We start from the raw sequence: 26,402 nt of genomic DNA on the forward strand, positions 1-26,402 counted from the left end.
TATGAAATATGAGAATATGGAATTTATTTCCCCCCTAGATTTATTTTCTTACCATTAACGAGTATAAATGTACATTTAATGTCTTGAAAAGGAATGTAATCGACCTGCTGGAGGAACTGGGAGCAATGTTGGCTCGGTGCAGTTGCATCTGTCATGCAGCAGGAATGCTTCCAGGGGAACCTGCTTTCCAGACAGAGCTGTTTCAAATGGAAGTTATCAGCATATAATGTCAGATCAAATTCATCACAGGCAGGAGAAAAATAAAACATTGTGATCTGGGTGAAATTCAACCCAGTCTTTGATGGTTTTCAGATCTCTCTGGTGCTGTAGAATGGCAACACTAAATATCTCCCCAGGGAATGAATACTGAGTGTTCCACTTCTAGTGGAAGTTCAGATGCTCCTTCTAACTTCTCTTTCAGTTGATAAGATCCCATTTCCATGCTGTTCTTCCCCCAAGGAGCTCCAAGTGCTTCAAAAAGCCACCTCTGGGCACCATCATCTCAGTTTTGCCATGAACAAGGCCATGTGTGGGTTAGGATTTTATCCAGTGGGACAGCACTAAGAGTTTTCCATCATGTCCTGATGTTCAGTGTGGCCACTCCTGCTCCCTCCAGAGCTGTCTGACAGAGGTCATTGTACAAATGAGCATAAGTTTTGTAGAACTCTGATACTCTGCTTTCTAATGAAGTCCCATTCACTGAAATCCATTCCACAACACAAATACCAGGCTTTAGGGACACTTGAGGCTGTACAGTCATGGTTGGGCTTATTTAACCAGTTGTAACATGGTTAATGGTTGGCCACCTACCACTGATTAAGTTTTACATTAAGTGCAGAAACACCTAATGTTTTAAATACAAACAGTTTTTTTCTAAGTGGTTCACAGAAGATCTGCCTCTTCCTTTTTTGGCTAATTTTGAACTCTGAAGTTTAGGTTGCAGATACTACAAAGAAACAGGAAACTACAGCAAAATCATATCTGTGTACAGGGAAAATGTGTTTTGGGGCATTTTTTGTTATGTGTGTTGCACAAAGCAGGGATTGGGTAAGTCAACAGCTCCTTGAGCTGAGGGTTTCCCAGACCAGCAGCCACGGAGTGGGGCAGAGATCCTTGCTGCCCTCTTGGAGCTGTGTTAGAAGTGCTCACAAAATAGAAGGTCCATCAAATGACTTACAACTGGGCTCCACATATACTGGAAATAATGGAAAATGACAAAATGTTGGCATTCCTGATCATAAATAATAACTAACCAGCATTAAATGTTGGCTGGCCTGTGTGGAACAAGGCACCTCTGTGTGGAATAAGAAACGTTTGGCCTGGTAAAGGTTATGAAGATGTTCCTAAAGCTTAACATGCAGCAGGAGAAGGGAGTGTAATTAAATTTTTGATGGGAATAGACCTTTCCATACCAATTCAGGACACGCTGTACATGTTAGTGATTACCAGGAGCTGTGCAAGGCACTTGTTTGGATGAAGAAAGTGGCTGAAGGCTTTAAAAGGGTCGTGATGGCACCAAGCAAGGCGATAACAAACGCAATCGGAAGCCCTGCTCCGGAGAGCTTGCACTCTTGGTCCTGCTGGGGAGAGCATGAACCCCAATCCCTTGTGCAAAGGTGGTGGGAATTCCCAAGGTGAGGATGCTGCTGCAGGCTGGGACCTGGTGCTCGAGTCACGGCCGGGACAGGGTGTGAGCGACGGGTCCGGCCGCGGGCAGGGGGGTGCTGTGCTTTGCCTCTGCAAAGAGAAAGGGCCCGTTTCACTGTCAGCAGGGTTTCCACATTGCTCCCAGCTTCTCCTTCCACCTCTCCCTATAAAATCTCCTGCTTGGGCATCACTGTCTGAGGCAAGAGCTGTGCTACGGCGCTGGGTCCTGCGCTAGGGCCTAGTTTATAGTCTTCACTGCCTGTGCTTGTAGAAGGAGATGGAAGGGATGTTTCAGGAGATGCTGTGGGAGAGAAAAGAAACAGAATTAATGTGGACTTGGATGCTGTTCAGTAGAGCAGAGCCCAAATAATGTCAGGAAACCATACTATGAACCAAGGAGCAGGAGTTTGGGGGATGGGGCAGGGGGATCCATCCCAAATTCAGGCATGTTCTGGCATAATCTTCCTTCCTGGTTTGTGAGGAGGCACAGGGTGGGCTGATAAGCACGTGCCAACTCTTCTCAGTATTTTGAACCTGGGAGATGCCTGCAACTGCTTTTCAATCCCTCCTCTCCTCAGAAGAGAGCTCAACCTGCAGGCCACTGTACAGCATTTCCAGAACATAGCATCTCCCTAACCTGGGCTGCAAGGTGGCTTAAAAAACACTAAATAAACAAAACCTAAAATACATGATGTCAACATTTATATGGCAGAGAAACAAAATACACTACAAGAAACAAGAAACAAAAATACCCTACAAGAAACAAAAATACCCTACAAGAGGTATATGATTGTAACTGGCAGGAGGAGACTGTGTGCAAGACATCGTGATTACATGACAGCAGTTGTTAAATTACAACTGCTGTTCTACTTTCTTTTTTTAACAGCATGGTCCTACAGTGGACAAATGCCTTAACCAACAGCCATGGCCTGGCAGCAGTGCCCAGGGTGGTTGAAGATAGTCTTGTATTCAGTTTGACAACAACCAGCTTTACACAGGGAACTCCTGCCACTAATAACCCTGTGTCCGATTTTGTGGCATTTCCCAGTGCTGCCCATGACCATAGAAACACACTGTCCCCAATCTTGATTTCTTTTTTTTTTTTTTTCTACCTTGTGATGTTTTAGTAACATCTCAAAATCTCTCCGGATCGTGCTACCATGTGAAAATCCCAGTTTCTCTTTGGAAACATGTAAAAGAGTCAGCCAGGGGGGCTGTGAATTTTTTTCATATAAATAAACTTAAATATCTTTTCCTTAACAGTTTCTCCTGCCCAGCCCCTTCGTTTTGCTGACACTAACAGTGTGAAGATGGACACCTACGGTCTGGAGCTGTGTGAATCACAGAGTTCATGTTGCTTTGGAGGACGTGTCCTGGCAGCGGTTCCAGGTTGAGGTTGGGAGGTCCTGACTGGTAGTGGACATCAACGGTGGTTCCTGCAGAGGAAGTGGGAAAAGACATCATTCTTTGCATAGTTACTGAGAAACCAGATGCTCTGGGCTAAATCTTCTTTATTGAGAGGATGTGGAAGACCTCTGTGGGTGAAGGTTAATGGCTCATCTTTGCTTCCTTCCTGCTCTGCTGCCCCCTTTGCTCTCAGCCTCTCACTGTCTAGGAACAACCTCCTGGGATGTCTGGGCTTTCAACTAATATCCAGCCACGTTGTTCTTCTGTCTGTGTGTGTGTCCCAATTGCTGCTCTTATCAGGGTTCCCCATATAGTTATAACTTCTGCAGGTTGCTAACAAAAAGTGTGTTGTCTTCTTGCAAACTGCCTCAGCTTGGTGGAAGGCCTAAAAGTCAAGTGCCCCACTGGTGACACACCACAGAGAGTACCCTTTGCTATAAAACTTTTCAGATTTTTAGAGCTAGACTGGAAAGAAAGGGCTCTGGGATTGGACTGGAGTAAGAGAGACCCATGTTCAAGCCACAATTCATGGAGTCATAGAATGGTTTGTGTTGGAAAGCCCTTAAAGATCATCTAGTTTCAACCCCCTGCCATGGGCACTAGATCAGGTTGCTCAGGGCCCAACCCAACCTGGCCTTGGACACTTCCAGGGATGGGGCAGCCACAGCTTCTCTGGGCAACCTGTACCAGGTCCTCACCACCCTCACAGTAATTTATTCCTAATTTCAAATCTAAGCCTACTCTTCGTTTAAAACCATCCCTGTTCTCCCTACCCCACATCCTCCAGAAGACACAAACCCAGGCACGAAGCCCTGTAAACAAAAGCTTTGAGATAATCCAGCTTTGGTGTCCTTCCTCAGCAGTGTTCGTACCTCCCAGCAGCATCTCCTGCAGCAGACTGTCGATCCTGGCCACTCCAAAGAGCTTCATGAACTGGACCTGCTCTATCATCTGCCAGGTGATGCTCTGCAGGGGGGGCAGCAGGAGGAGGATGTCGCTGAAGCGGCCCCGGGAGTCGTACTGGCGGTCGTTGATGTAATCCTCGAGGTTCACCTGCACCTGGAAGCGCATGTTCTTCACCTTCCCAGGCTCACTCAGGCCCTTGCAGTCTGGGGAGGGGGAAAAGGAAGTTAATTGCTGGCCTGTGTAACCAGAGAAGCGTTGCCCTGTCAGTCAGGCTCTGCAGAGGGAAAAGGATGAGATGCAAGTGATCCTCTGACAGAGTCCAAGATAAGGTGATAGATTAGCCTTGGGATATCTCACGTGGAATAGGGAAGCAGTAAGGGGAATTTTAGGGGAAACAGTAATTTGAGGGGAAACAATAATTAGAGGAGACACGATAATTTGAGGAGACTTTGAAGGGAAACAGTAAGAAAATAGAAGCTTGATTGAAGTGGACATGTCTGCCGACTGCCATTAGTAAAGAGGAAAGATTCAGAAGTTAAATCATAATTATTCTTCCAACCAAACAACTGACAAGAGGGAAAAATGATACAAAGTTAAATTTTTGGGGGGCCCCAAATTTTCCCCTGAAAACTTTGAGTTCCAACTACTACCACTAAATCCATGCAGTTTTAATGCCTGTATATGTTGTAATTACACCTCGTGCAGCAACAGGTTCTTGTCTTGCTCTGTCTTTGACCTGTGGTCAATCCTATTTTTCATGGGTCACTGGTCCAGCTTTGCTCAAGCAAGTAAATGTGACTTTGGGTAGGGTGAAGTGCTGGGATTTACAGCTTTCCACTGCTGTCTCTGCTGGTATCTAAAACTGAAATTTCTGAATCACTGCACCATTTTCTTCACTGTCTACAAAGAAACCACAGGCACCACATTTTAGGGATCATAGTGCCAAGAGATGAGATAAAGTGGTTAACAAATGACTGTATGTCAGCATGCAGCTCTGAGGACGTGCCTGCTCGTTAGCATGAATGAACTTCACTTCTGTAGAGCTTCACAGGAGCTCCTTTCAGCTTTCCTTTCAGCTGAAATCTCAGCTCCTCACTGTCACATTGATCTTAAGCTGCACAGAGACACTGATCAGCTGAGAAGGTGATTTGTCAAACTCAATTTGCTAATACCACCCTCACTCTGTTCACTCTTTGGAGAGCTGAAGTTTGTGGTGTTTCTAAAACTCCTGGATCTTGGTTTTGAATCAGCAAACGCAGCAGAAAACAATAATTACTGGAAGATACTCTAATTTCTCCATGCTAATAGATGCCAAGGATAAAAGGGCATTGTTCTAGGCTTGGGGTCGTTCCCCTATCTCTTCTCTGAGCTCCAGGGCAATGCACACTGAAGGGACCCCAGTGCTGTAGCAAGAAGAGGTTGTCTGTGTGCTGTAGAAGCAGCAGTGCCTGGGGAGAGCCTGGGCTGAGACAGAACCCCCAGGCCTCTGGAATGAGCAAAGCTTCAAAACAAGCTGTTGTTTGCCTCTGTGTGTCCCTGTTCTCTGTCCTGTGTGGATCAGCCCTGCCCTGGGCCAGTGCTGGCTGCCAGCAACATCCATTAGCAGATTCCTGATATTTCTGGGTGCCCTGACCAGCCCAGCTCTCTGTGGTTTTTAATGGTGCTTTCTGGACCCTGATAGAGCTCCACTGCTGCTCTGCTGACTCACTTTGCTTATGCATAATTCACTACAGGCATATATGTCCTTAATAGTCATCTCCTGCATTTCAGGCTGATGGGCTTTCCCAAAGCCAAGCTAGTGAAGCAGCCAAACTGCTCCAGGGCCTGCAGTCTTGCACATTAGCCTGGCTGGAGTTCTAACTTGCTGAACAGCAAAACACTCAGGAATAGGTCACTTCTGACTGCACTGCTGAGCACTGGCTGTTACAGCACAGGCAGGGTGAAATGCAGAGCTGCTGCCAAGGGGTTTTCCTGGTTATTGGAGGGCCCTCAACTCCTCTCCAAGCCCATCTTGGCAGTCAGGAGGAAGCTCACCTGGATCAAAGAAGATGATGGCTTTCAGGCAGGCGTACTCGTTGTCATCGATCTGGATGTCCCGCAAGGGCTTCACCAACTCGTCCAGGATTCTGGTGGCCACACGAGCGATTTCCAGTTCTGGGCAGTGCATTGGGATGATGAAATCATTCCCTGGGGAGACAAGAAAAAAAATCACCATTAGGTCTGCAGACACGGTCTCAGCCTGCAGTTACCCTGTTTGCCAGCTAGTCCCGGTGCCCATTTGCAGCAGATTTCCAGTCTGCAGCTTCCTGATCTGATCCCCAGTTGAGAAGCAAGCCATGGATCTCATTCTTTGGTCCTTAATTATCTCATTTACACATGTAAGTGCATCCACACTGCACACAAAGCCTGCTCAGCCTTCTGCTCTGCTTTATCCTCTCTTATATCGAGCACCTGTTTGTAAGCAGTGTTGCATCTTTATTTTTGGTGTGGGGTTTTTTTAAACAAATATATCCCTCCTTCTTTTCTTTAGTGTGTGGCTTTCAAGGTCACATTCTCATTTTTCCAAGAACAATCCCACCCGTGGTTTTGGTGACAGAGAGCTGCATGAAAAGGCAATACCTATGTGCACTATAATTTTTAATAGACCTTTCTGCTAAGTCTTTAAGGACTGATATCCAAATACCTCATTGCTTGTGACTTAGCAATTTCAGTTACAAAAATAAGGCAACACAGTCTGAGATGCCAGTTAAATACTGAGGGGGTTCTCATCCACAATTTCAAAGCAGTAAGGGAAGATTTATAAAAATCCCATTGAATTTTCTTGCTGCTTTTTACACTTCTCCAGACACTTCCCAAGCACTGAGTCTCATCCCAGGTGTGCAGACCATGCCCAGGAGAGGGGATTTCAGGTAGGCAGAATACTTGGCAGTGACTTGGGGGAGTGAATTACAAAAGCAGGAGTGGATTTCACTACCTTACCTAACAACAGAAAATCAGTGTATGGTATGGACCGCTTGGCCACCCCGAGGAGCAAGTGCTCCCCTGCATGGGCTCTGAGCAAGGCAACCTGGAGAGGGCACAGAAGAAAGACATAATATTATATTTAAAAAGCAGGGAAAGGGGTGCTGAGATGTTGCTGTTTAATTAAGTCAAATTTGGTGTTTGCTTAGATAAGTCAGATCTACAGATAAGGTACTATTAAGAGTTAGAAAATATCAGAATATGTTCACTTTGAGAAGTGCTACATTCACAGTAAACTAAATAAGAAGTTGTTTTCAGCTAAAAGAGCAAAGAGGGGCTTGAGTTAGTTGAGTTCTTAGGAAATAAACAGCTTTTACTTTCAGCTGCCAGGTACCAGTAAAGGGAAAATCAGTCTTCTTTGACTGGGTCCTTTTACAGACTGGACTGACCAACCCTATTATATTTAGGGGACTTTGCTACTCAAGTTATTTTTAATTGATCCTTTGGTCTTTATTACTCCTTCTCTCCTGTCAGTTTATCGCTCTGCATAGGGTGATCTGTATGTTAATGTCAGATTCTCCTGTTGAAAGGTACAGCTGGGAATTCCTATCCAAGGCTGGGAATTCCTATCAAAGGCAGTGGGTTTGCAGGGAAAAGGCTTTTGCATTTTACCTGGTCGTCAAGTGGGAGCTCACAGAACGCTGGGATGTATTTTGCCCATTCCACCAGCACCAGAAGCTGCTGTTTCATGGATTCACACACATCATTGATGGTGGCAACCTTCTTCATGGCAATGTCTGTGCTGTGCACCGGGCTCAGGGATAAATACTGGAAGAGGAACAACCCAGCTGCACTGGGACCAGATCAAAGCTGCTTTCCCACCCTCCAGAGCAGCAATTCATCCTCATGAGGCCCTTGACAAGTCGTTTCCCGTTGTGGTTTCACACCCATTGCTCAGCAGCATGTCCTATCCAAGCACAGCCCCTGGTGCAGCCTCCACGAGGTGGTGCTCGGTCCCAACACACTCCCCTCCCTCCTCCGCCTCCCTCCCCGCTCTCCAGGCTGGCTCAGGACAAAGTCTCATTAATATTCCCATTCCTAGCAGCATCAGGGCTCAGCTTCCTATCAATCACTTAACCCAGCCAAATGTATGAAACGCATCCAGCCTTTCTCCTCCAAGTTACTGTCTGGGACATAAAACACCCTTTTTGATTTCTGAAGGGCTGCTTGGGGGTGGGAGGGTTAAAACATCATTTTTGAGAAGGAAATGGACTCATTGCTGCATGTAATACGCAACATCTGGACCATATGTTTCAGTGGAAAAAGGGTATTTGCATAAGAATTTAAAGGACACTCAGGGTGAAATTCATGGTGGAACATGAAATGAAAAAGCAATCAGCATTAGCTGAAGCCCAGTGATTTTATTCACATTGTTTTTCCACCCTAAAATTCTTACCCTGATAAAGAAGTTATAAGAGAAGATACAATCAACCATGAGGGAAACGTTATGTTTGGAGCAGGACAGAGTGTGCAGCAAGGAGGGATAAACTTCCATGTGAATGCCAGGAGTTTTTAGGGGTGCAGCAAAAATTTTAGGATAAGGGAATAGGGAACCCAGGGTCTGCAACATCCCTAAGCCCTGGAATTTCAGCTTTGTTCCTCACACCTCAAAGGCAACAAGGTATCTTACCCTGATAATGCACCAAGGATTTTTCCTGTCTGTTTTTGGGTATCTTGAATGCATTTTCTTCCCTGTGGGTTTGTGCAAGAGCCATCCAAAGACAGAAGGAAGATCCAAAGCCAGTTTTGACTCATTTTTACCTTGCTTCCTCAATCTCAGGATTACCTTTACCTCAATCACAGGATATGAGTAATTGTAAAAACTGCAACATTAGCTGTTTTGGCTTTCCTTAGACTTTTTCCTCCTTTTCTCTTTCCCAAAGAACTTGATAAGAATTTTTGATTGTTTTCTTTCCTTTTTAATTTAGAATCATTTGACTTTGAAGAGGATTCTTTTTTTCTCTGCAGCTGTTCAACTTCAACTTCACTTTCTGAATTGTAAAACTTTAAAAAAAAGAGAGACCCTTTCCTTCAACAACTTAAAATACAAGTTCCTTTGTTCTTTAACTGCCTTTCTCTTACAATGAATACCTAATGATAAAGAACATGCTGCCAAACCATGGCAAAGGCTGAACGCACACGGCAAAACAAAAAAATCGGATTAGAAATTCCACCTCAAAAGGTGGAAAACCCGGATGGTTTAGTGGGTTGGAATAGCTGAAGGCCACGTTTGGAGGGCTGTCCCCACATGTCATACCTGCTGTGCCATGGCCTCAGCCTGGGTGAGCACGTGGATGGAGAGGGAGCCGTTGTCCTCGTAGCTGCTCCTGCGGATGCTGATCCTGTCACGCTCGTTCTGCACGGCTGGGAAGAGAGTGAACAGTGGTGGTGAGAAAATTCCCCCCACAGCCCATGGCTGCTGCTCCTTGTGGTGCCTAAACAGGAGTGGACAAGGCTTTAGCACCTGCAAGACACTCCACTCTTGTTGGATGCTGGAATAAGACTGAACAGACTCTGAGGGAGGGAGAAGACCAAGCCCGAGAGGGAGATGAGGCCATTTGGGAGTCAGAGCAACACCTGTGGGATATCAGCTGCTCCCACTGGGTTTGATGCAGCTCAGGAGGAGTTTAGGGATTTAGTGTGAACCCTTTTCACTTGGCAGTGCATCCACGGTGCTGGAGCCCTGGCCTTTGATACCCTTTCTGCCATGTCTGCACTAAGGACTCCTCCCCTGAGCTCCCAGTGCAGCAGGATGCTCCTGAGGCTGCAGCTCCCAAGCAGCCTTGAAATGTCCCCTGCCCCTGAGGTATCACAGGTGGTGGTCCCAGGGGACATCTCTACCACTCACGGGCAGCAGGAAAAGTGACTCATTAAGCAAGGTCCAAAGAAAGGAAACTTAAATTCACTGATTCCCCCTCAAAACCATTCCCTCAGCCTTGCCCTTCATGCTGTTGATTCCAGTGAGCCTGAAACCCTGACAGCAATGCTGGGGAACAGACCAAGCCAGGGTTTGTCCCCAGCCCAGCTGCCACCCTCTGGAAATCCCTGGAAAATGAGCTGGAAATCAGCTCAGAATGTCCCAAACTATTAATAACAGTGGTACCACAGATCCTGGGCACATTATAGGGACCACAGCAGAGTGAACACCAGCCCAAGCTCTTTGCAGACAGAAAGTTATGACCATCCCAGAGTGAATTTGAAAAAAACACTGATTTTTGAGACCCATTCCACCTTTTAAACCTTTGTTGTCCCTGAAGCACAAAGCCCATCCAGCCCCTTCTCCATCAGCCCTGCACACTGAACATAAGGCGTGGATTGCACTTCAGCAGCTTATTTTTGCAACACGGGCTCCAAGAGCTGCCTCGCCTCCACTGCAGCCATCAAATAACACAGCAGCAGAGAAAAAAGGAGAATTTAGGCACAGTCCAATCTGTTTTCAGCGTTGGTTTCTCCCCTAAGCCCCATTGCCTCTGTCCAGCAGCACACAGGGCTGGGGAAAGGAGCTTGAACACAGACTTGGTGTTTTCCTGGCAGCTCAGACATCTTGCTACAGCTCAGAAAGGCAGTTGTCAGGTCCTTAAAGCAGAGGGAGCGAGAAGATTTAGCATGTGGTGATAGTGCAACACATCCCTCCTCCTTCATCCAGCAATTCCAGACTCCTTTGGTTTTATTTAGGAAGAGTGACTCAGACAAAGCTGTCAAAGCACGACTCAGTCTGTGCTTTAACCCCTTGGGTGTAAAACACTGTGGTTTTGTCTCAAAAGTGGCCACTGGAGAAGATTTTTCCAGGAATGATTTTTTTTTTTTTGCGGAGTCAACAAAATCATGTTGCCATCATTCTTTTGGGACTTTACCTCACTGCTGGGTCTTGTTTTAGAGCATCACTCTGCACAGGACTCATTCCTGGGAATTCTTGTAAAGGAGGAACATGGGCACCGTTTTGCCCAAGGAGGGGGAAGGTGGGTTTTTGTCAGCTCGTGTCCAACTGCTGCTCTGTTTTCCTAACCAGCCTCTGATGAAAGGCCAACAAAGTGAAAGGGCAGAAAACAAGCAGCAGTGACAGAAATCAATATCTCCCCTTATCAGCAGGAGTATTTATTTTCCAAGATTTGGGGCTCAGCCTTGCTGTCAGTCAGGACCTGGCTGTGCCTGGGTGGGGGGGGGTCTGCTGGGCTCCAGCCACCAAAACCACTCTGTACCTCAGAATCAACCTTGCCTGTGAGGGGCTGGATGGGTACATTGATCTGTGACAGAGACAACACACAGACATATTCCTGGAGCCTTTACAAACAATTAGTCATCAATTTAGAGAAAAAAAACCACTACAGCCCTCGGAAAGCTCAACTAACCCACCTTAGCACCTCCCTGTGCATGGGGGTGTTCAGCCAAGGACCCTCACCAACCTGAAGGCGAGGGTGGTTATAGGAATCACTAGCTATGATTAATCTTTGGAATGGATTAACCCTTCGTGGCTTCTAATGGGACACCAGGAAGATGGGCAGCAGCACCCAGCACTCAGCCTGACCAAACCTGTGTCATCACTGACTTTTTGGAAAGTCCCCACCCAAGCTTCTACACCTGGTTTCATATCAGATGCTCCCCCATGTAGCTCCCAGGGGCTAACGGGGCTCTTTTTGCCCACTTTCAAGAAAAGGTACAAATTTTGCCTTTCCAACTGAGTCACACGTGTTATTTTATATAAGCCCTACAGACCCAGGCAGACCTGGTCCCCAGTGACAGACGCCTTTAAGAAGCCTCAGCCTGTTTTTCTTCCAGATCTTTTTATGGCACATATTTCAGTGCTTCCCTCATGCTCTGATAAGCTCAATCTTCAAGCGTAAGTGGATGGTACAGACCAACTTTCTCAAGGTGATTCGGGTGTTATCTCTGAAAGTACCCAAGACATGATGGAATTAGATACGAATGGGAGGGAGTTAATGTTTTACCTGCCACAAAAATTAATCTATTACTGTGTGGTAATTATATTGCTATATTTATTGTATTTGTTAAAAGGAAGGGATAGGTCACTTGTGGTGAGGCAGTGGGAGGGCTCAAGGGACGTGCTGGCCCTGGGGGTGCTGGGCTCAGGTGTGATCTTGGCTTTGCATCAGTAAAACTCAGCAAACTGGCAGGAAAGACTAAAACTCTAGTGCTGACTGACTGACTCCCAGGGGCTGCCGTTTCCAGTATGTTTCTGGCAAAAACTTTGCTCCTCGTTTTTTGTTTCCCCCTAATCTTGTCCTCTGCACATTCCCAAAGCAAATAAACATCGTGAGGGGCCACTGCAGCCCCACAAAAGGGGATGTCAGTGGTTGTGAGTCCCCACCATGATCTGGGCAGGGACAGTGTGGCCCCAAGCTGGGCTTTCCCCTTGGGAAGGGAAGAGAGGGTGAGATGATGCCCATGTCTCCCTCCAGGGAATTGTCATTACTACAGCACATCCTGACTGTGGGAAGGAGATGGGAAAACAAACATATTCTCCCTGTGACGTAGAGGAGCCCTCAGAGGGGGTTTGTTGTTCAGAGCAAGGCTGGACCCTCCTGCCAGGAGCACATGAAGGATTCCGGACTGGCTGTGGGTCAAGCGGGCGGCTCTGAGCAAACAGTGGCGTGTTTGTGGCATTGCAACAACCCCCTGTGCCCCAAACAATGTGTCCTTGCTGCTTTGCCATCTCAGAGCCTGGGATGAGGAACCTCCAGGGAGTCCAATAAATACGGGCACAGGCACTGGCTGGAAGGGGAGAGCAGCAAACCAGTAACTTTCCACGGCAACTGTGGAGGTTAAAGCCCTGCCTATATGGGAATTAGTGTTTCCATTATTATTCCACTAAAAACATCCTCATTTAATGCTGGGGGAGTTGGGAATGTATTAATAAATGGCATAGGGAGAGAGCAGGAGGAGGGAGGTGCGAGTGCCCTGTGCAGTGCTGGCATTCATTGGTGCTCACAGTGTTTCTGTCTCCACCAACAGATTTACTCCTCCTGCTGCCTGATTAATTTATATCCACAAATAATCTTTTTTCCCCAAGCTGCCTCAGATTTTGTAGGTGTGGTATGTTTTGTTTGCAAATAAATCCCAGTGGTACAAACACATTTAATCCTTTCATGGGTTTTGGGGTGATTTATGACTAATGCAGGTGGAGAAGATCCTTTTATCTTTTCCATCCTTCTTTGCAATAAACTGCAGTCCCAGTTTCTGAAAGCTGGCAGAAGAGATGTGTAAACAAAAGGTATGAAACAAGACAGAGGTCCTTCAAAACACTAATAAAACTGTCCTATAAACCTGTCCAATTTCACAAAAATAAATAAAAATAGCCACAGACCCTTCCACTGTGTTGTGGCAGTAAGTGATACGATAATTCTTTTTACTTCTGCATGAAACTAAAGGAGTTCATGCACATTCATAAATTACTTTGAAGGGGATGAAGGGTTAAATATTAACCCTTCTTTTTTTTTTTTTCCATCAGCAAACTGAATCCTGACAGTGCAGTGCTGGCATTTCAAATGGCTTCCAGGTTTTCACTCAGCTCCATGTGAGGAGATGACCTGGCTCACTTGAGAAATCATATCCTGCTAATTTATTCAAGGTCAAACATGATCTCAGTGAGATGCTAAAAATAGCATCCTGCTGTTTCCTTTGTGTGTTTAAGTACCTGGTGTTCCCCTCAGGCACTGGTGGTGTAGTGACCACAAACCTGTCCCATAGCATTGAGCAAGACAATGGAAATCGAACCTTCCGTGCAAAGAGAGAAAACCAGGGAGAACAGCCAGAAAATCCCCCAAGCACCCAGACCTCCCTGTGGCACAGTCCTGGCCCTAACCACAAAACAAGGATAAATCTCTGTAAAAATCTTAAATCCTCATCTTAGAGGTGTTTCAGGAGACCAGAAGGGGTTTGTGTTCAGGCAAGCCTTTGTCCCAGTTCTGATGATTGATGTTAAAGTGAATTCCTGGCACCAAAAAAGTAATTGGGATAGGAGTGTTCCTGAATGAGCTAATTTCTAAGAAGTCTGGGGACTGGACTTTCCTCAAGACTCAAGTTTAGGCCCTATCTTGGTCTTGCTGGCACTAATGGAACCTGGGTCCCACCTCAATGCACAAGCTTGAAGGTGTGTCTCATGTGTGGGGCAGTCTTGGTTCTTTCTTAAGGTAGGATCAAATTCAGAGTATACAAACTAGGCAATCTAAAGATCCTATTGATAATTTTCTTAAACATCTGCCCAGTTGCCCCAAATGGCAAACCTCTCCTGACACAGTTTAAAGCTAGCTCAGGTGTTTGCATCACAGGGATTTTTCTTTAGGCAGAAATTTCCCTTCTATGAGGCTGCATAGCACCCTGAAAAATCTTATCCACTAGAATTGTTTCCAAAATGGAAATAAAAAAAAAAAAAAACAACAGAGAAAAAAAGAAAGATCCAAAAGTGTCACATCACGTCTTACAACACAGGAAGACTGGAAAAAAAAGATCAGTCTGGATCCAAAATCACAGTTTATCAGTTAGTTTTGCTGGGGAACAGCAAGTTCTCTAACACTGCACACACAGACACTGAGCAGTGGGTCAGTGGGGCACCCTCAGTGTGAGGGTGACACAGCCCTGGCTCACCCCATCCCAGGTGTATTTTCCCTGGGAAAAGGATCATTTCCAGCTTCTTCCCCTCTGCCGTGGGTAAACAATGCTATTACCACACCCTGGAAAGTCTGATTGCTGTTACAGGGGCTGGCTCGGAAGGGATGTGCCAGGGAAAGAGTGTCAAGCTCTTGGTTCACAGAGCACGGCGAGTGTGGATGTCACCACTGCCACCTCCCAGCACAGATCTGTGCACACTGCCAAAAGGTTTTGTACAAATGTTTGTATCCTCCTAATAGAACTCCATCCAAGGCATGGCTTCTCTTTTTCCCCCAAGCTTCGCAATTCTGTTTAATATTAATCTAGAACCACCCCAAGGCAAACAGCTGTGTTCTTTTTGCGCACACAATTGTGCAAGAAAATTTCTTTCCCACTCCTGCACACGTGCTTGGGATATAGCTCTGGTCAGCTAAGCTGATTTCTGCAAAGCACTTGCTCAAGGTGCTTTAAAATCCTCCTTCCCAAACACATGAGCAGTCTGTGAGCACACAACCTGACTGTGCACTCATAAAAGAGTTTCAAAGAATGTGACCATGTGGAACTTGAAATGAGTCATCTTCCATCAAGCTGCAATCAGTGATGAAGGCCTGAGCCAAGGTTTTATAACTTTTACCATAAAACCCAATAAAAATCACTGGAGCTGCATCAGCAATCAGCTTTATCCCCATCTAGAATTGATCGGATCAGCTTTGGTTTGGCCTTAATTAATTCAAACTCTAATTACTTTTTCATCTGCTGTATTTACTCCATTTCTCCTGAAATAAACCAGTAGGCATTTTTGCTACATCCATGACTTATGCCAAATTTCAAGACACTCTTCTCCAGGAAAACATATGGTCAGAACACTGGAAAGATTGTCTCATCACCAGTGAAATCTTATGAATTACCAGAAAAGAGTGGCAAATTTCCCCTTGGTTTCAGTGGAACCACAGTTTCACCCCTTGAGTGAACTCGGTGGCATGGAAAGAAACTCTCAAGCTCCTTTCTACCTCCTTCATCTTTCAGCTGTCAGTGGGTTGGAAAACAGCACAAATACAGGGTGGAGAGTGTTGAAACCACCACCCAACCACCGACACGTCACGGGGATGTACCACCGACTGTGGGTCGGGTCCCCACTTTGCTGAGCACTCAGTGGACAAGCACGAAAAGCTTGGAATCAGTAAAACAGTATCATCCATACTCTCCCAGTATGAAGACACTGGATGAGCAGGGACCAGAAATGCTGGGATAGGTCCCAGACTTTCCCGGAGAAGCCGGATATAGGCACAGGTTAACAGAGTGGGTTTTCTCATGCTCAGCATTAGTCCCAGTGACACTCAGTGTTTCCTTCAGTGTGTTGAAAGGGCACTTGATGGTCACTGGTACCCAAACCTACAAAGCTCCACCTCCTTCTTAAATGCAGCCAGTGGGAAGTGCAGCAAAAGGTGTTGGCTAAGTTTGGATTGGCCCTTCAGTATTGGTGCTACTGGTGGCTCATGGCCATGCTGTAACCACCACGAGGACAGAATAACTGAAGGGCTTGGCTCTGACGCACATCCCTGCTCGGGGGACACCTGAGTCATCTCCTCCAGGAGCGCTGCCCGTGTGCCCTGTGCCACCAAGGACCAGCTCTGCCACTGAAAGGATCGTGCCCAGGCTGTACCTTGCCCTGAGAGTTGCAGGAAGCTACACGAGCATCAGCCAAGCCGACCACACCATCTGAGGTAGTCAACTGATGGCATTTATGAGAATGGCAGATCCTCACTGAGATTGGCACAGCTGGGATTAGGAGTCACACTGGCAGGTATGGAGAGAGGAAATTGCTGCTCTAAAGCACTTAGAGACCAAACAAACCCTGAGGAAGCTCATCCCTTTCCCAGTACTACTTTCCAGCCTCCCAGGAGAGGTGAATAATGTCACCAGGTTCTCATTGAAACTGAGATAAAATGGGAAGTGGGGCTTTCAGCCACAACAAAAAAGTCTCTCACTGCAACAAAAAAAGCATCATCTCTCCAGCCAGGGCTGCTGCTGTTCTCCACAATGCTCTGCAGTGGGAGCAGGGTCTGAGACAGTAACAGGCAGTTTGGAAATGTCTCTTTGCACCTACCTTCTTTCTTCATGCCAGCTCTGAAGCACTTCTTCAGCCTGCAGTACCTGCACTGGTTCCTCTTGTCTTTGTCTATCACACACTGTCGGCTGAACCTGGGAGGAGATGGGAAAGAAAACATGGAGCAACCAGCCTGGCATCTGCAACCCCCTCACACTGAGCACCCTCAAATACAGCCCCAGACCTCCCTGATCTTCTTCATGGACCTAGAGAAGATTTGCAAGAAATGGGTTGGATCAACATTGGCTTGGCCCAGCTCCTCATCTTCCCGAGCGCTGCTCCTGCCAGACGGGAGCGCAGCGACTTCAGACCACCCACCCTGCAGGGACTGGGATGGTTTTGGCTGTGAAAGCATGACTGTGACTGGAGTTGTGCTGCTGTAGGAGCTCCATCTCCCACTTTCAGACAGTTTTTGGGTATTTGGTGTTGGGGTTTGTCTGACTTCCTTGTTATCTGTCCCACAGTACAATAACTGTGTTATGGACCACAAGTCCTTTGTGTCTGTGGTCTTGTTTTGAGGCACATGGTCACCTAATTCATCCTCATTTCTGTGGGGATTTAGGAACGTCTGTGCTGTTCAAGGGGTGGCCCAGGAAGACTTGGCAGCTCTTGCCATGTTGGGTGAAGTGATGGAAGAGGAATCTGCCGTGCAGAGAGGAGATGACAGGGGTTGCTCTGGGACCATCACCAGGTTGTAAACGCAGGGGCAGTTTCCCAGACTAGTTAAAAGCCAAAGGTACAAAGGCCCCAAGACTTTTCAGTTACTTCATGTACCCGAGCTCTGAGCTGGGCTGAATGCAGCACAGCTCACCAAATAAGGACTTGCAGACAAGCTTGGCCATTTCCTTGGCTTCAACTCTGTGGATCTTCCCTGAGCTGCCAAATATTACAGACATTCATGGATTCCTGGGAAGGGGAGGCAACTCCACTCCCAGGAGACTGATAGCTGAAATTCCAAAGAAACCAGTAGTAGTTGTAGTCTCCTCCCTCAGGAATCCCACGGTTCATGGGATGGGCACCATGTGGGTGGACACTGCTGTCACCCCAGGTGTCTTTCATGGCTGGGGTGCCCTGGAGTGATAAGGACACCAGGAACATTTTGAACAATTAGGATGACTCACATTGGAAAAATTTGGAATGCCCTTAGAGGAGGAAGAGCTTTGGAACAAAAAGAAAACTTCCAGGTTTTAATTAGAGATGAAGAATTTGAGTGTATTCAGGTTTGGGTTTTTTTTCCCTTTTCTCCTGTGCTAAAATAAACACCATTTTCCTAAGGTCAACCAAGATAGCAGATTTATAATTTATAGCCTTCTCCTGGTCAAAAAACCTCTCAAATGCATACCTGTGCCAAAGTGGATGTGAATCATCTGTGGTCCACGCTCATTTCTCAGAATGATCATACAATCATCAGTGATATGTCAGTACACATCATTTATTTTATTTCAAAACAAAAATGGAGATGCTGTGAGGGGAGGGATGTGTGGAGGCTTTGGAGGTGACAGACTCTTGGATGCTTGTTCTATTTTACAGGGAAACTCAAGAAAAACTGGTTTTGAGATGAAATCTCTGGAGCTTTGGTCCTTTGCCACTTTGGCTTCCCCTTGCTGGGCTGTGACAAGGTCATGGTGTCACTCCACACTCAGGGCCTGTATTTATGTATTTTACACACCAGTCAAACCTCAGGTCTATGAGATTCCTTGATTTGCACCATGGGGAAAGCAGTGATGCTGAATTCACTAAAGGGATTTCTCAGTACCACAGAAGGCCTCAGGGTCCAAGACAAGATAGGACTGAGTTTACTCCTCATCTCCCTGTCCTCCAGCCACAAACCAAACTACAGCCCTACTGCTGGCACCCATGGCGTGGCAATTTGGCATTTGAACATGGTGGCCTCTTCGTTCAACCTGATCTCTCCACCCCAAATCATTCACAGCGCCCAGAAATTGCATTTTAATCGCAGTGGGGGCAGGTACCTGCAGGAGTAGACGTGGTTCTTGCGGACACTCCTCCTGAAGAAGCCCTTGCAGCCGTCACAGCTGGAGGCCCCGTAGTGTTTGCCGGTGGCCCGGTCCCCGCAGATGGAGCACAGGGAGCTGACACCGTTGGGGAGCAGGTTGGTGTTTGCTGATTCAGCTGCGATGGCCTCTGTGGGCAGAGAACAGGGACCATCAGACCCCCCCTGTGATGGACACCAGAGCCAGCCAAGGTGCTTTGTGCAAGCAAACAGCACCGAGCCAGCCCCACACACGCGAGAAAAGCCTCCGAACTGATGGTCGTGCTCTTCCCAACCTCCCCTGAGAGTAGCTCAGCTGCTTTGCTTCTGCCATCAACATTTTCCTTTGCTTCGGTGAACAGAGGGATTTCAAGCTGCCTAACCCTAACTGCTTGTGAGGATTTATCAATTATCACTACTTTTTTTTTTGATAGATTTAGAGAAACCTCACCTGGATGTGAGATACATGTTTTTGAGGGATGGAGAGCCACCTCCTCAATTAATCACCTGGAGAAAATAGTTCAAAGCTGGCGTCTGCAGAGGACAATGGACAAAAACTCCTTAACTTGAATAAATAGAAAGCAGAGAAGAGGTAGCAGAGGCACAAAGGATGAACTGCTTCATGCAATGACAGAGGTGTTGGAGATAAAAGGCTGCTCTTGAGAGCTCCTCTGCAGCTGAAAGGCAGAGACAGCAGCTCCCACAGGGATCACTTTAGTTCTAAGTCTGGTTCCTGCTCTGAAATTCCCTCTGAAGAGCTCATTGCTTTCCACTGGAAAGCAACAGAGGTGTGCAAGAAGATCAACCTTCTAAATTAGGGACCTAAAATTAGGTCATATGAATGCCCTCTGTCATGTCCTCCATTTGCACCCCCTCATTTGGGGCAGGAATAGCTCTGCCCCTGCCTGCCCTGGGCTGTGTGTACACACTGCTGAAGACTCCCCTTGGAACCTCTCCCTTGGCTTTAACCACCAGACTCTCTGCCCTCTTAATCCTCCTAATTTGAGGCACAGCCTGGGGACGGAAAAATAAGGAGACACTTGCGAAGACGCAGATGAGTGTTTACATCTCACCAAGAGGAGGAATGTTTGTGGAGTCTGCCCTGACCTGGGCACTCACTGCAGGATGGTTTTATGAATTCATCACACCTCTGGGAGCAGGTTCTGCACTCCAGGGGATCTGATCTCATGCTACAGTGACCTTGGAAAAGTCTCGGGGACAAAAGACACGTCCTGACGCATCTCTGGGATGACACAGAAAAGATGGGCAGGGATGAGGAAAGCTCAGCTGATGTTGTATTGAGCAATGAGAAATCTCTGAGAAAATTACTCAAAGGGGAGGAATTGTCATCTGGTCTGGACAGCCCAGAGGGAATCTTCTAATCCATAAGGTGTAAAAATAGCCCTGGGTAATCCACACACGATGTGTATATACAGAGAGTGAGAGAAGGCTATTTTTGTGTATGAATACACATCAAAAATTTATAGTGAAAATATTTGCTATGCAATGAAAGTTGTAATCAAAAGCCCCCCAAAAATAATACAGCCAATAAAGCTTTAATTTTTTCAAAAACTGGAAAGTTTTTTAGCTAAAGCTGAGACTAAGACATTTTTAGCTAAGACTTCACAAATGCAAAGGTCAGAATTCCCCTCAGTCCCTAAAAAAATCCCTTTTGGTCTTTTTTCACTTTCTGATGTATGGATGAATAAATAAGTAGGTTGTAGCATTATGGGAGCAACACGACAAGAAAGAATGACAGTATTAAAATCATTCTGAGGTCATAATGACAGAAATTGAGATTCACTTGTTCCCAAAATCTGTGTAAGATGGTCCCAGCTCTGACATTTGTCAGTAAGTGACACTTGGGTCCTTTGGGAACATTGCCTATGTCAGAGCTGCTTAATGGTAATTTACATTGATTTTTAGGGGTTTTTTTGCAATGATTCTTCATTTTATTTTACTTAATAACTCAGAATTAAATGAGCTGTACTACAATATTCCCTTGAGGATAACTGTACTGCTAAACATATGTGCATCTGTTGCTCCATCTATTTTTTTGAAGGAGCACATGACCATAAACAAACGTGCTGAGTGTGCTGGATTCCATTTAAAAAATTGCACAACAAAAATAAAGATAAGAAAGCCAATTTCCTCTTAGCTTCACTCGTGCTTTCTCTAGTGACTTCAGGGGAATCAAGCCAAGGTCATCCAGTTTGGGTCTCAAATGGACCTCCAGTTCCTGATGCTGGAAAGTATTTACTCACCAGAAAAGACTTTTTTTTCCTTTGTGTAAGACATTGGGGGAGCTGCTGGCTGATAGAAGGAAGAAATTAAAAATCTGGCCTTAAACCAAGTATTACTGGAGGAAGGACCATCAGCACTGTGTGTGTGAGGGCCCATGGAAATTAGTAAACCAAATTTTGCCCTCACTTGTACCCGTGGAAACACAGACAAACTGCGAGTTGGGTGTTACACAGCTAAAAGTTCAGTCCCTGCTCAGGAGCCATGTGACCTTTTCAGCTTGGCTGAACGTGAACAGAAGTAATAAAAAAGAAAAAAAAAACACATTAAAGAAAAGGAAAGCCCTAAGCCAGAATGCACATGTTAATTATGACGATAAATTTTAATTACAAACTCCTGCCACCAATCAACTATGAGTTCCAAGTGAGAATTAGCTCAGAGAAGAGCAAAGGCACAACTGGTATCCCACACACCAGAAGAATATTTTGATGCAGCTTTCAAACCTGCCCGGTATTTGGGGAATTCTGGGTTTTCCCTGAAATGACCACTGTGAGAAAAGGCAGAGGAAGGCCAGGATCCCTGCCAGCACAGCCCCCTGCCTGTGAAATCTGCTTCCTTCACTCCATCCCTGCCTGACACCTGCTCAGGGCTTCATTTCCCACACTGTGCCTCTTTGCAACATGGACCTCAGCACCACCCAGAGCTGGGCTTGAGGGCCACTAGGATGGATCTGACCAGGACCCACCTGTCTCACAACAACTGTGCCAAGCTCACAACTGTCCTCACCACCTAAAGGGATGTTGAGAGTTATATATTGGTTATAGATGCTCATCACCATGGTACACAGAACAGTTCCTAACCCATGCCACAACGCCTCTGGATTTCCACTGGAGAGATGCAAGTGATTGTGTTCTCCATGACCATAACTCCTCTTGACCTTGTGTGGGCCCCAGGATGAGCTGAGGACTGGTGGTTGTGTCCAGGCTTCTCACTAGGACTGGTCCCAAGGGTCACTGGCAGAAAAATCTGAATTTCAAACATTTTTTTGTGAGTTATATATGATCAGAGTGCAGGTTGGGAGTTACATCCCTAATGCTGATGAGAGTATCCCAGTGGCTTCACCAGCTTTGGGATCAGCCAAGCTCCCAACCAAAATACATCCCAATTTTTGGTACCTGCTGCCTCTGTTTGTAAGTCACTACCTAACCAAGGCTGAAATGGTGATGCCAGTTTTGCAGTGATAGGAAATGACGGTGAGGATGTTCTTGTGATATCTGGCCAATTCCTGCTTTTCCTTTCAGCTGTATTACTGGTTGCATCTCTTCTAGATGCACATTGTGTAAAAGAGAATGGTCTTGCAATACTTTCCAGAATGGCTTTTGCTTTGATCTACCCAGGAATCCAAGCCAGCCTCGGTGCACGTAATTTGCAGCTAAGAAACCCCTGAATTCCACGTGCTGGGCTAGAACGTGAAGAGATTCCCAATGTGGGTTTGCACACACAGTCAAAGTTGGTGGCCAAAGCCAGCATTGCAAAATCTGTGCACACAGAAGTAGGGCAGGGTGGGGGTTAGCACTGAAACTCAGGCAGGTCAGTGGCTTTCTACAGCAGCTTTTAGCAAATACAAGGGGGTTCTGAGATCTAAAACATAGCTTTGATTTAGTGTTCCCGAATCCTACAGGAACAATGATGAAGAGGCCAACCAGAAAGGCCAGAGCTCCTCCCAGGCACAACCTGCAGCTTGAGAGACAGCCAAGCGTTGCCAAAACATCTCTGGTGGCTTTTTTGTGGTCTGAATTGGGTCAGCAGCAGGGCTGGGAAAGGTGTTTCACCAACCCTGTGCCAAAGTCCCAAGGATCAGTGTGGTGGTTGAGTGCTGAAACAGGAAAACGAGCCCCACCGTGGGAGAAAACACTCCCTCAACTAAAGAATGAGCGCAGAGTTGCAATAATGCTTCATATTTTAAGCAAAATGAGACAACTCTGACAAGAGCATGAGGAAAGGGGTATTAACAGCACATAAAAACTAAGTGAGAATATGGCTTGTAACACCAGCCAAGGTAAAGCAAAGAAGTTTGTACAGAATGGGAAAATTTCTGCTGGTACGACACATATTTTATAAAGGAGAGAGGGAATTAGCGTTGATTTTTGTTCGTTTCCTTTTGCCGTTCTATTTAAACCAGACAATTTATTATATTCCTCCCATAATGGATTCTATTCTTTATTTTGAATTAGTCTCAAAATATCTGGCAAAATATGGGCTACTTAAAAGTGGGAAAGCCAAAACACATATCTAGGCAAATCTCAGACCAACAGCAGCTTCCTGAAGCAGAAAGCTCAGCACCCAAGATGCTCCACAGCACTAATCAACCCAAATTTTTGATAATGTTCCAAAGAAGGAAAGAGCTGGTTTCAAGAAAGCATGATCTTATTTGAAAATATTCTAATTTTCACATTTGAAATTGTTCAGAGTGTAAGAAGCCGCCCTGAATCCATTACAATAAATATTGCATCCCTTCCTGTTCGTGTTTATACAGGGCAAAGTTGCCATTAGATTCAGTAGGGGAAAAAATACACACAAGTCTTCGGAAAAATATGGCTTAAAACAATCCAGTATAATTGTAAAAGTACCTAAAATGAGATTATTTCCTGATTCTAACAAATTTTAAATTATTTCTGAAGCTACAGAGGGAAGTGTGATTTTGAGTTACCCCTGGGAACTGAATTCAGCTGGTAGGCAATATATTTCCATGCATGGACATTTCAGGCCTTTTTTGAAGTTATTTTTACAAACTGTAGAAGAGGACACTTACCCAAGACAAACAAGCTAATTTCAAAACAGCTCGTTCCCGAGAGAACCAGTTACTCATTAACAGCTCAACAAATAACACAATCCCGATCTCGATAAAGTTCAGAAAAGACTCAACCTGTCAGTTCCACTGCATGAATCACCAGAGAGCCCCAAACAGGCTTTCGTGGTTCATTTGCAAAACAACTTTGAATTTTGAGGAAATCTGTACCACTTCAAAAAGCGAAAAGCATCTTGTTGTTCGGCAGCAAGCAACAAAGAGAAACATCTGTGTTAAATATCATTTCTGGAGTAGGATAGGAGGTGGAAAACCTTTCTGCAAGGATAAGAAATAAGAGCAAGTCTACCTGCAGCTAGCAAAAATATATATTTAGTTGGGGACAGCCAGAGCTTTATTGAAGTCAAACTTAAATTCAAATTTCTGTGGACCTTTTAGCTTTACTATCCCTCCATGTCCCACAATAATAAGTCTAATCATTTTATATTGTGGACAATAGCCCAACAGAAACTCTGATTTCTTTTGATGAGCCAGCTAATGAGAAAACACAAAAATCCCATCTTAATTTCACTAAGCTCCTTAACAAATTTAATGAAATGCAGCCAAAACTCTCCAAAGGCTTCATTAACGTTGGGATCTCATTCAGTTACACGGTGGTTTCACGCAATATGACCAAAATGCCCTTTATTTTTACACAGTGAGCAGTTAATTTCACAGAATAGCATTCACTTTATGTCAGAGTAGTTTTGACTGCTCAAAATTTAAATAACAAAAACTAAACACCACAAAATAAGCTTTATTTCTGTGAACAAAGCGGAAGTCTCTGCCCATAAACACTCCTGCCTTGCAGCCAAGTTCTTTTGTGCCATAAAAACTGTTGGACCATCTTGGTAACCCTTAAAAATACAAGTAAAGTAATGATTTGGATGTTGTTTCTCAGACCAAGTCCTTAGGAACAACCTGAATGGGACACACGGTCATAGACAAATGTCATTTGAGACGACGTGTTTTCCCGAGGATTAAATATCGACCTAAGCCATAGATGGGAATGAAACACGCATTTGAAGGAAGAAATATTGGTATTAACTCCTCTCATAAGCCATAGAGGGGGACAGACCTAAGGAGTGCCATGAAAAACTCTACCAGCATTTGCCAAACTCTTCAGGACATGGCGCTCAGCCCACCAAGGAAAAGAACAACTCGGAATGGGACCGGCAAGCGAAAGAGTCGCATTTCAGCCCAAACACAACCACAGATGCCACAGGTTGACAGATCAGCTGCTTAAATATTACCCCTTCCACCCTTTGCCCCACACCTCCCACCTGTCTTTCCCAGGATCTCAGCTTTGCAACAGAGGTAGCGGAGGTTATTCAAGAGGAAACGAATAAAAATCTCACCGGTGTTATTGGGGAGCACCCGGAGGTTGTCGAATTCCAGCATGGTGTAAGAGGAGTCCAAGGAGTCCACATAATCTGGCATATCCATGTCCATGATGGACTGACAAAGCTTCATTATTACTTGACAACAGCGAGGGAAGCGGCAAAAACCAGCCCTGCTGTCAATCACGGCCAAGGTTTCCTCTGCAAAGAGAGACACCCCGGCCCTCGCGATGACAAATCATTACCCAGCTCTGCCCACAGTCCCCTCCCCGTGCCAGGGGAGAAGGGACGAGGCCGTTCCCTGTGCTGTGCACAGTCCCCTCCCTTCCCGGGGTGCATCGGTGCTCCCTCCTCCTGATAAGGGGATGTAGATAAGGCCTAGACTCAAACACTTGGATTGCATCTTGGGGTCAACACAGCCCCATTTATGGCTCTTCCTGCACAAACATTTGGAGAAGGGCTGTGCAGAGGTGTTCGCACACAAGTGTCGCTCTCCCAGGGCAGAGCAGTGGTCACGTCAAATCACACCTGTGATTTGGTGGCACCTTGCTGGGCTCCCAGCCCCTGGGGAAAGGGCAAGTGATGTCACTTGAGGCTTGTGAGGACAACAAGTCAGAGTCACCAGTGGCTGAAGGCCGTCAAGACAGGCCAGCGTTGAGAACCTGAGGCATTGCCCTAAGATCCCAACAGTGCTGCACGTGGATCACACCTTGAGTTGCTGCTGGAAGGGAAAAATGAGGCTTCATTCCTGCTGTACACATTGTTTCACAGAGGGGAGGTGGAGAAGGTGACTTCTCCTACTCATCACCCACTGCCCCTGCCACCTGTGTCTTCTCCCTCCCAATTCCAGGCAGCCCCAGTGTCCCAGAGCTCCCACTGAGTAGGAGCTGGGTTGTGGTGTGAGTTGTCACAGTGGAAGGTTTCAAGAGATGGCAAATGATGAAAATGGAAAAGGCTGGGAGGAACTGGGCACACTCCCTTGCAGATGGGTGGTGTTGAACTGGGCACACTCCCTTGCAGATGGGTGGTGTTGCATTTCACGCTGACCCACGCCTTTCTGGGAAAGGTCCATATTATGGAAATACAATTCCAGTTTTTCCCCGCAGAACTGTGGTGGTGGTTTTGTTTGGTTGTTTGTTTTTTTTTAATTTACTGGATTCTACACAGAAGTTCTTCCCCTATTAAGACTCATCAGCTATACTGAAAATGACCGGAAACAAAACTCAGCCACGCAAAGTGATGTAGCTTGGAGTGATTGGCTTATTCCCAATTGGTTTATTCCTGGATTCA

General features: G+C 46.0%; 1 protein-coding gene across 2 annotated transcripts; it reads right to left on the reverse strand.

The window, feature by feature from the left end:
* On the reverse strand, positions 1-25,424 carry LOC127477426 (hepatocyte nuclear factor 4-beta-like). Of its 2 annotated transcripts, none has more exons than XM_051801764.1 (10): positions 25,131-25,424; positions 18,667-18,838; positions 16,694-16,788; positions 9,239-9,345; positions 7,594-7,749; positions 6,940-7,027; positions 5,995-6,147; positions 3,927-4,163; positions 2,970-3,083; positions 1-1,948 (listed from the first exon to the last, which is right to left on the reverse strand). In XM_051801764.1, exons 1-10 carry the CDS (start codon positions 25,243-25,245, stop codon positions 1,812-1,814), a joined length of 1,374 nt encoding a protein of 457 aa, XP_051657724.1. In that variant the 5' UTR covers positions 25,246-25,424; the 3' UTR covers positions 1-1,811. The 2 variants fall into 2 exon arrangements, with proteins under 2 accessions (XP_051657724.1, XP_051657723.1); XM_051801763.1 differs by having other exon boundaries at positions 1-1,737; positions 25,131-25,313.
* Between the last annotated feature and the right edge of the window lie 978 nt (positions 25,425-26,402).

This window comes from Manacus candei, unplaced genomic scaffold (assembly GCF_025592945.1).
Source record: "Manacus candei isolate 608988 ecotype Guabito, Panama unplaced genomic scaffold, ASM2559294v1 h1tg000053l, whole genome shotgun sequence".
NCBI lineage: Eukaryota > Metazoa > Chordata > Aves > Passeriformes > Pipridae > Manacus > Manacus candei.

What these genes read in the sequence shown, in the direction of transcription:
- LOC127477426 (XM_051801764.1), bottom strand. Translation starts at nt 25,245, where the DNA reads ATGAAGCTTTGTCAGTCCATCATGGACATGGATATGCCAGATTATGTG. An exon ending in GGTGCTCCCCAATAACACCG is followed by an intron (nt 18,839 to 25,130) that starts GTGAGATTTTTA and finishes CTCTGCCCACAG; the next exon opens with AGGCCATCGCAGCTGAATCA. An exon ending in AGCTGGCATGAAGAAAGAAG is followed by an intron (nt 9,346 to 16,693) that starts GTAGGTGCAAAG and finishes CTCTCTTCCCAG; the next exon opens with CCGTGCAGAACGAGCGTGAC.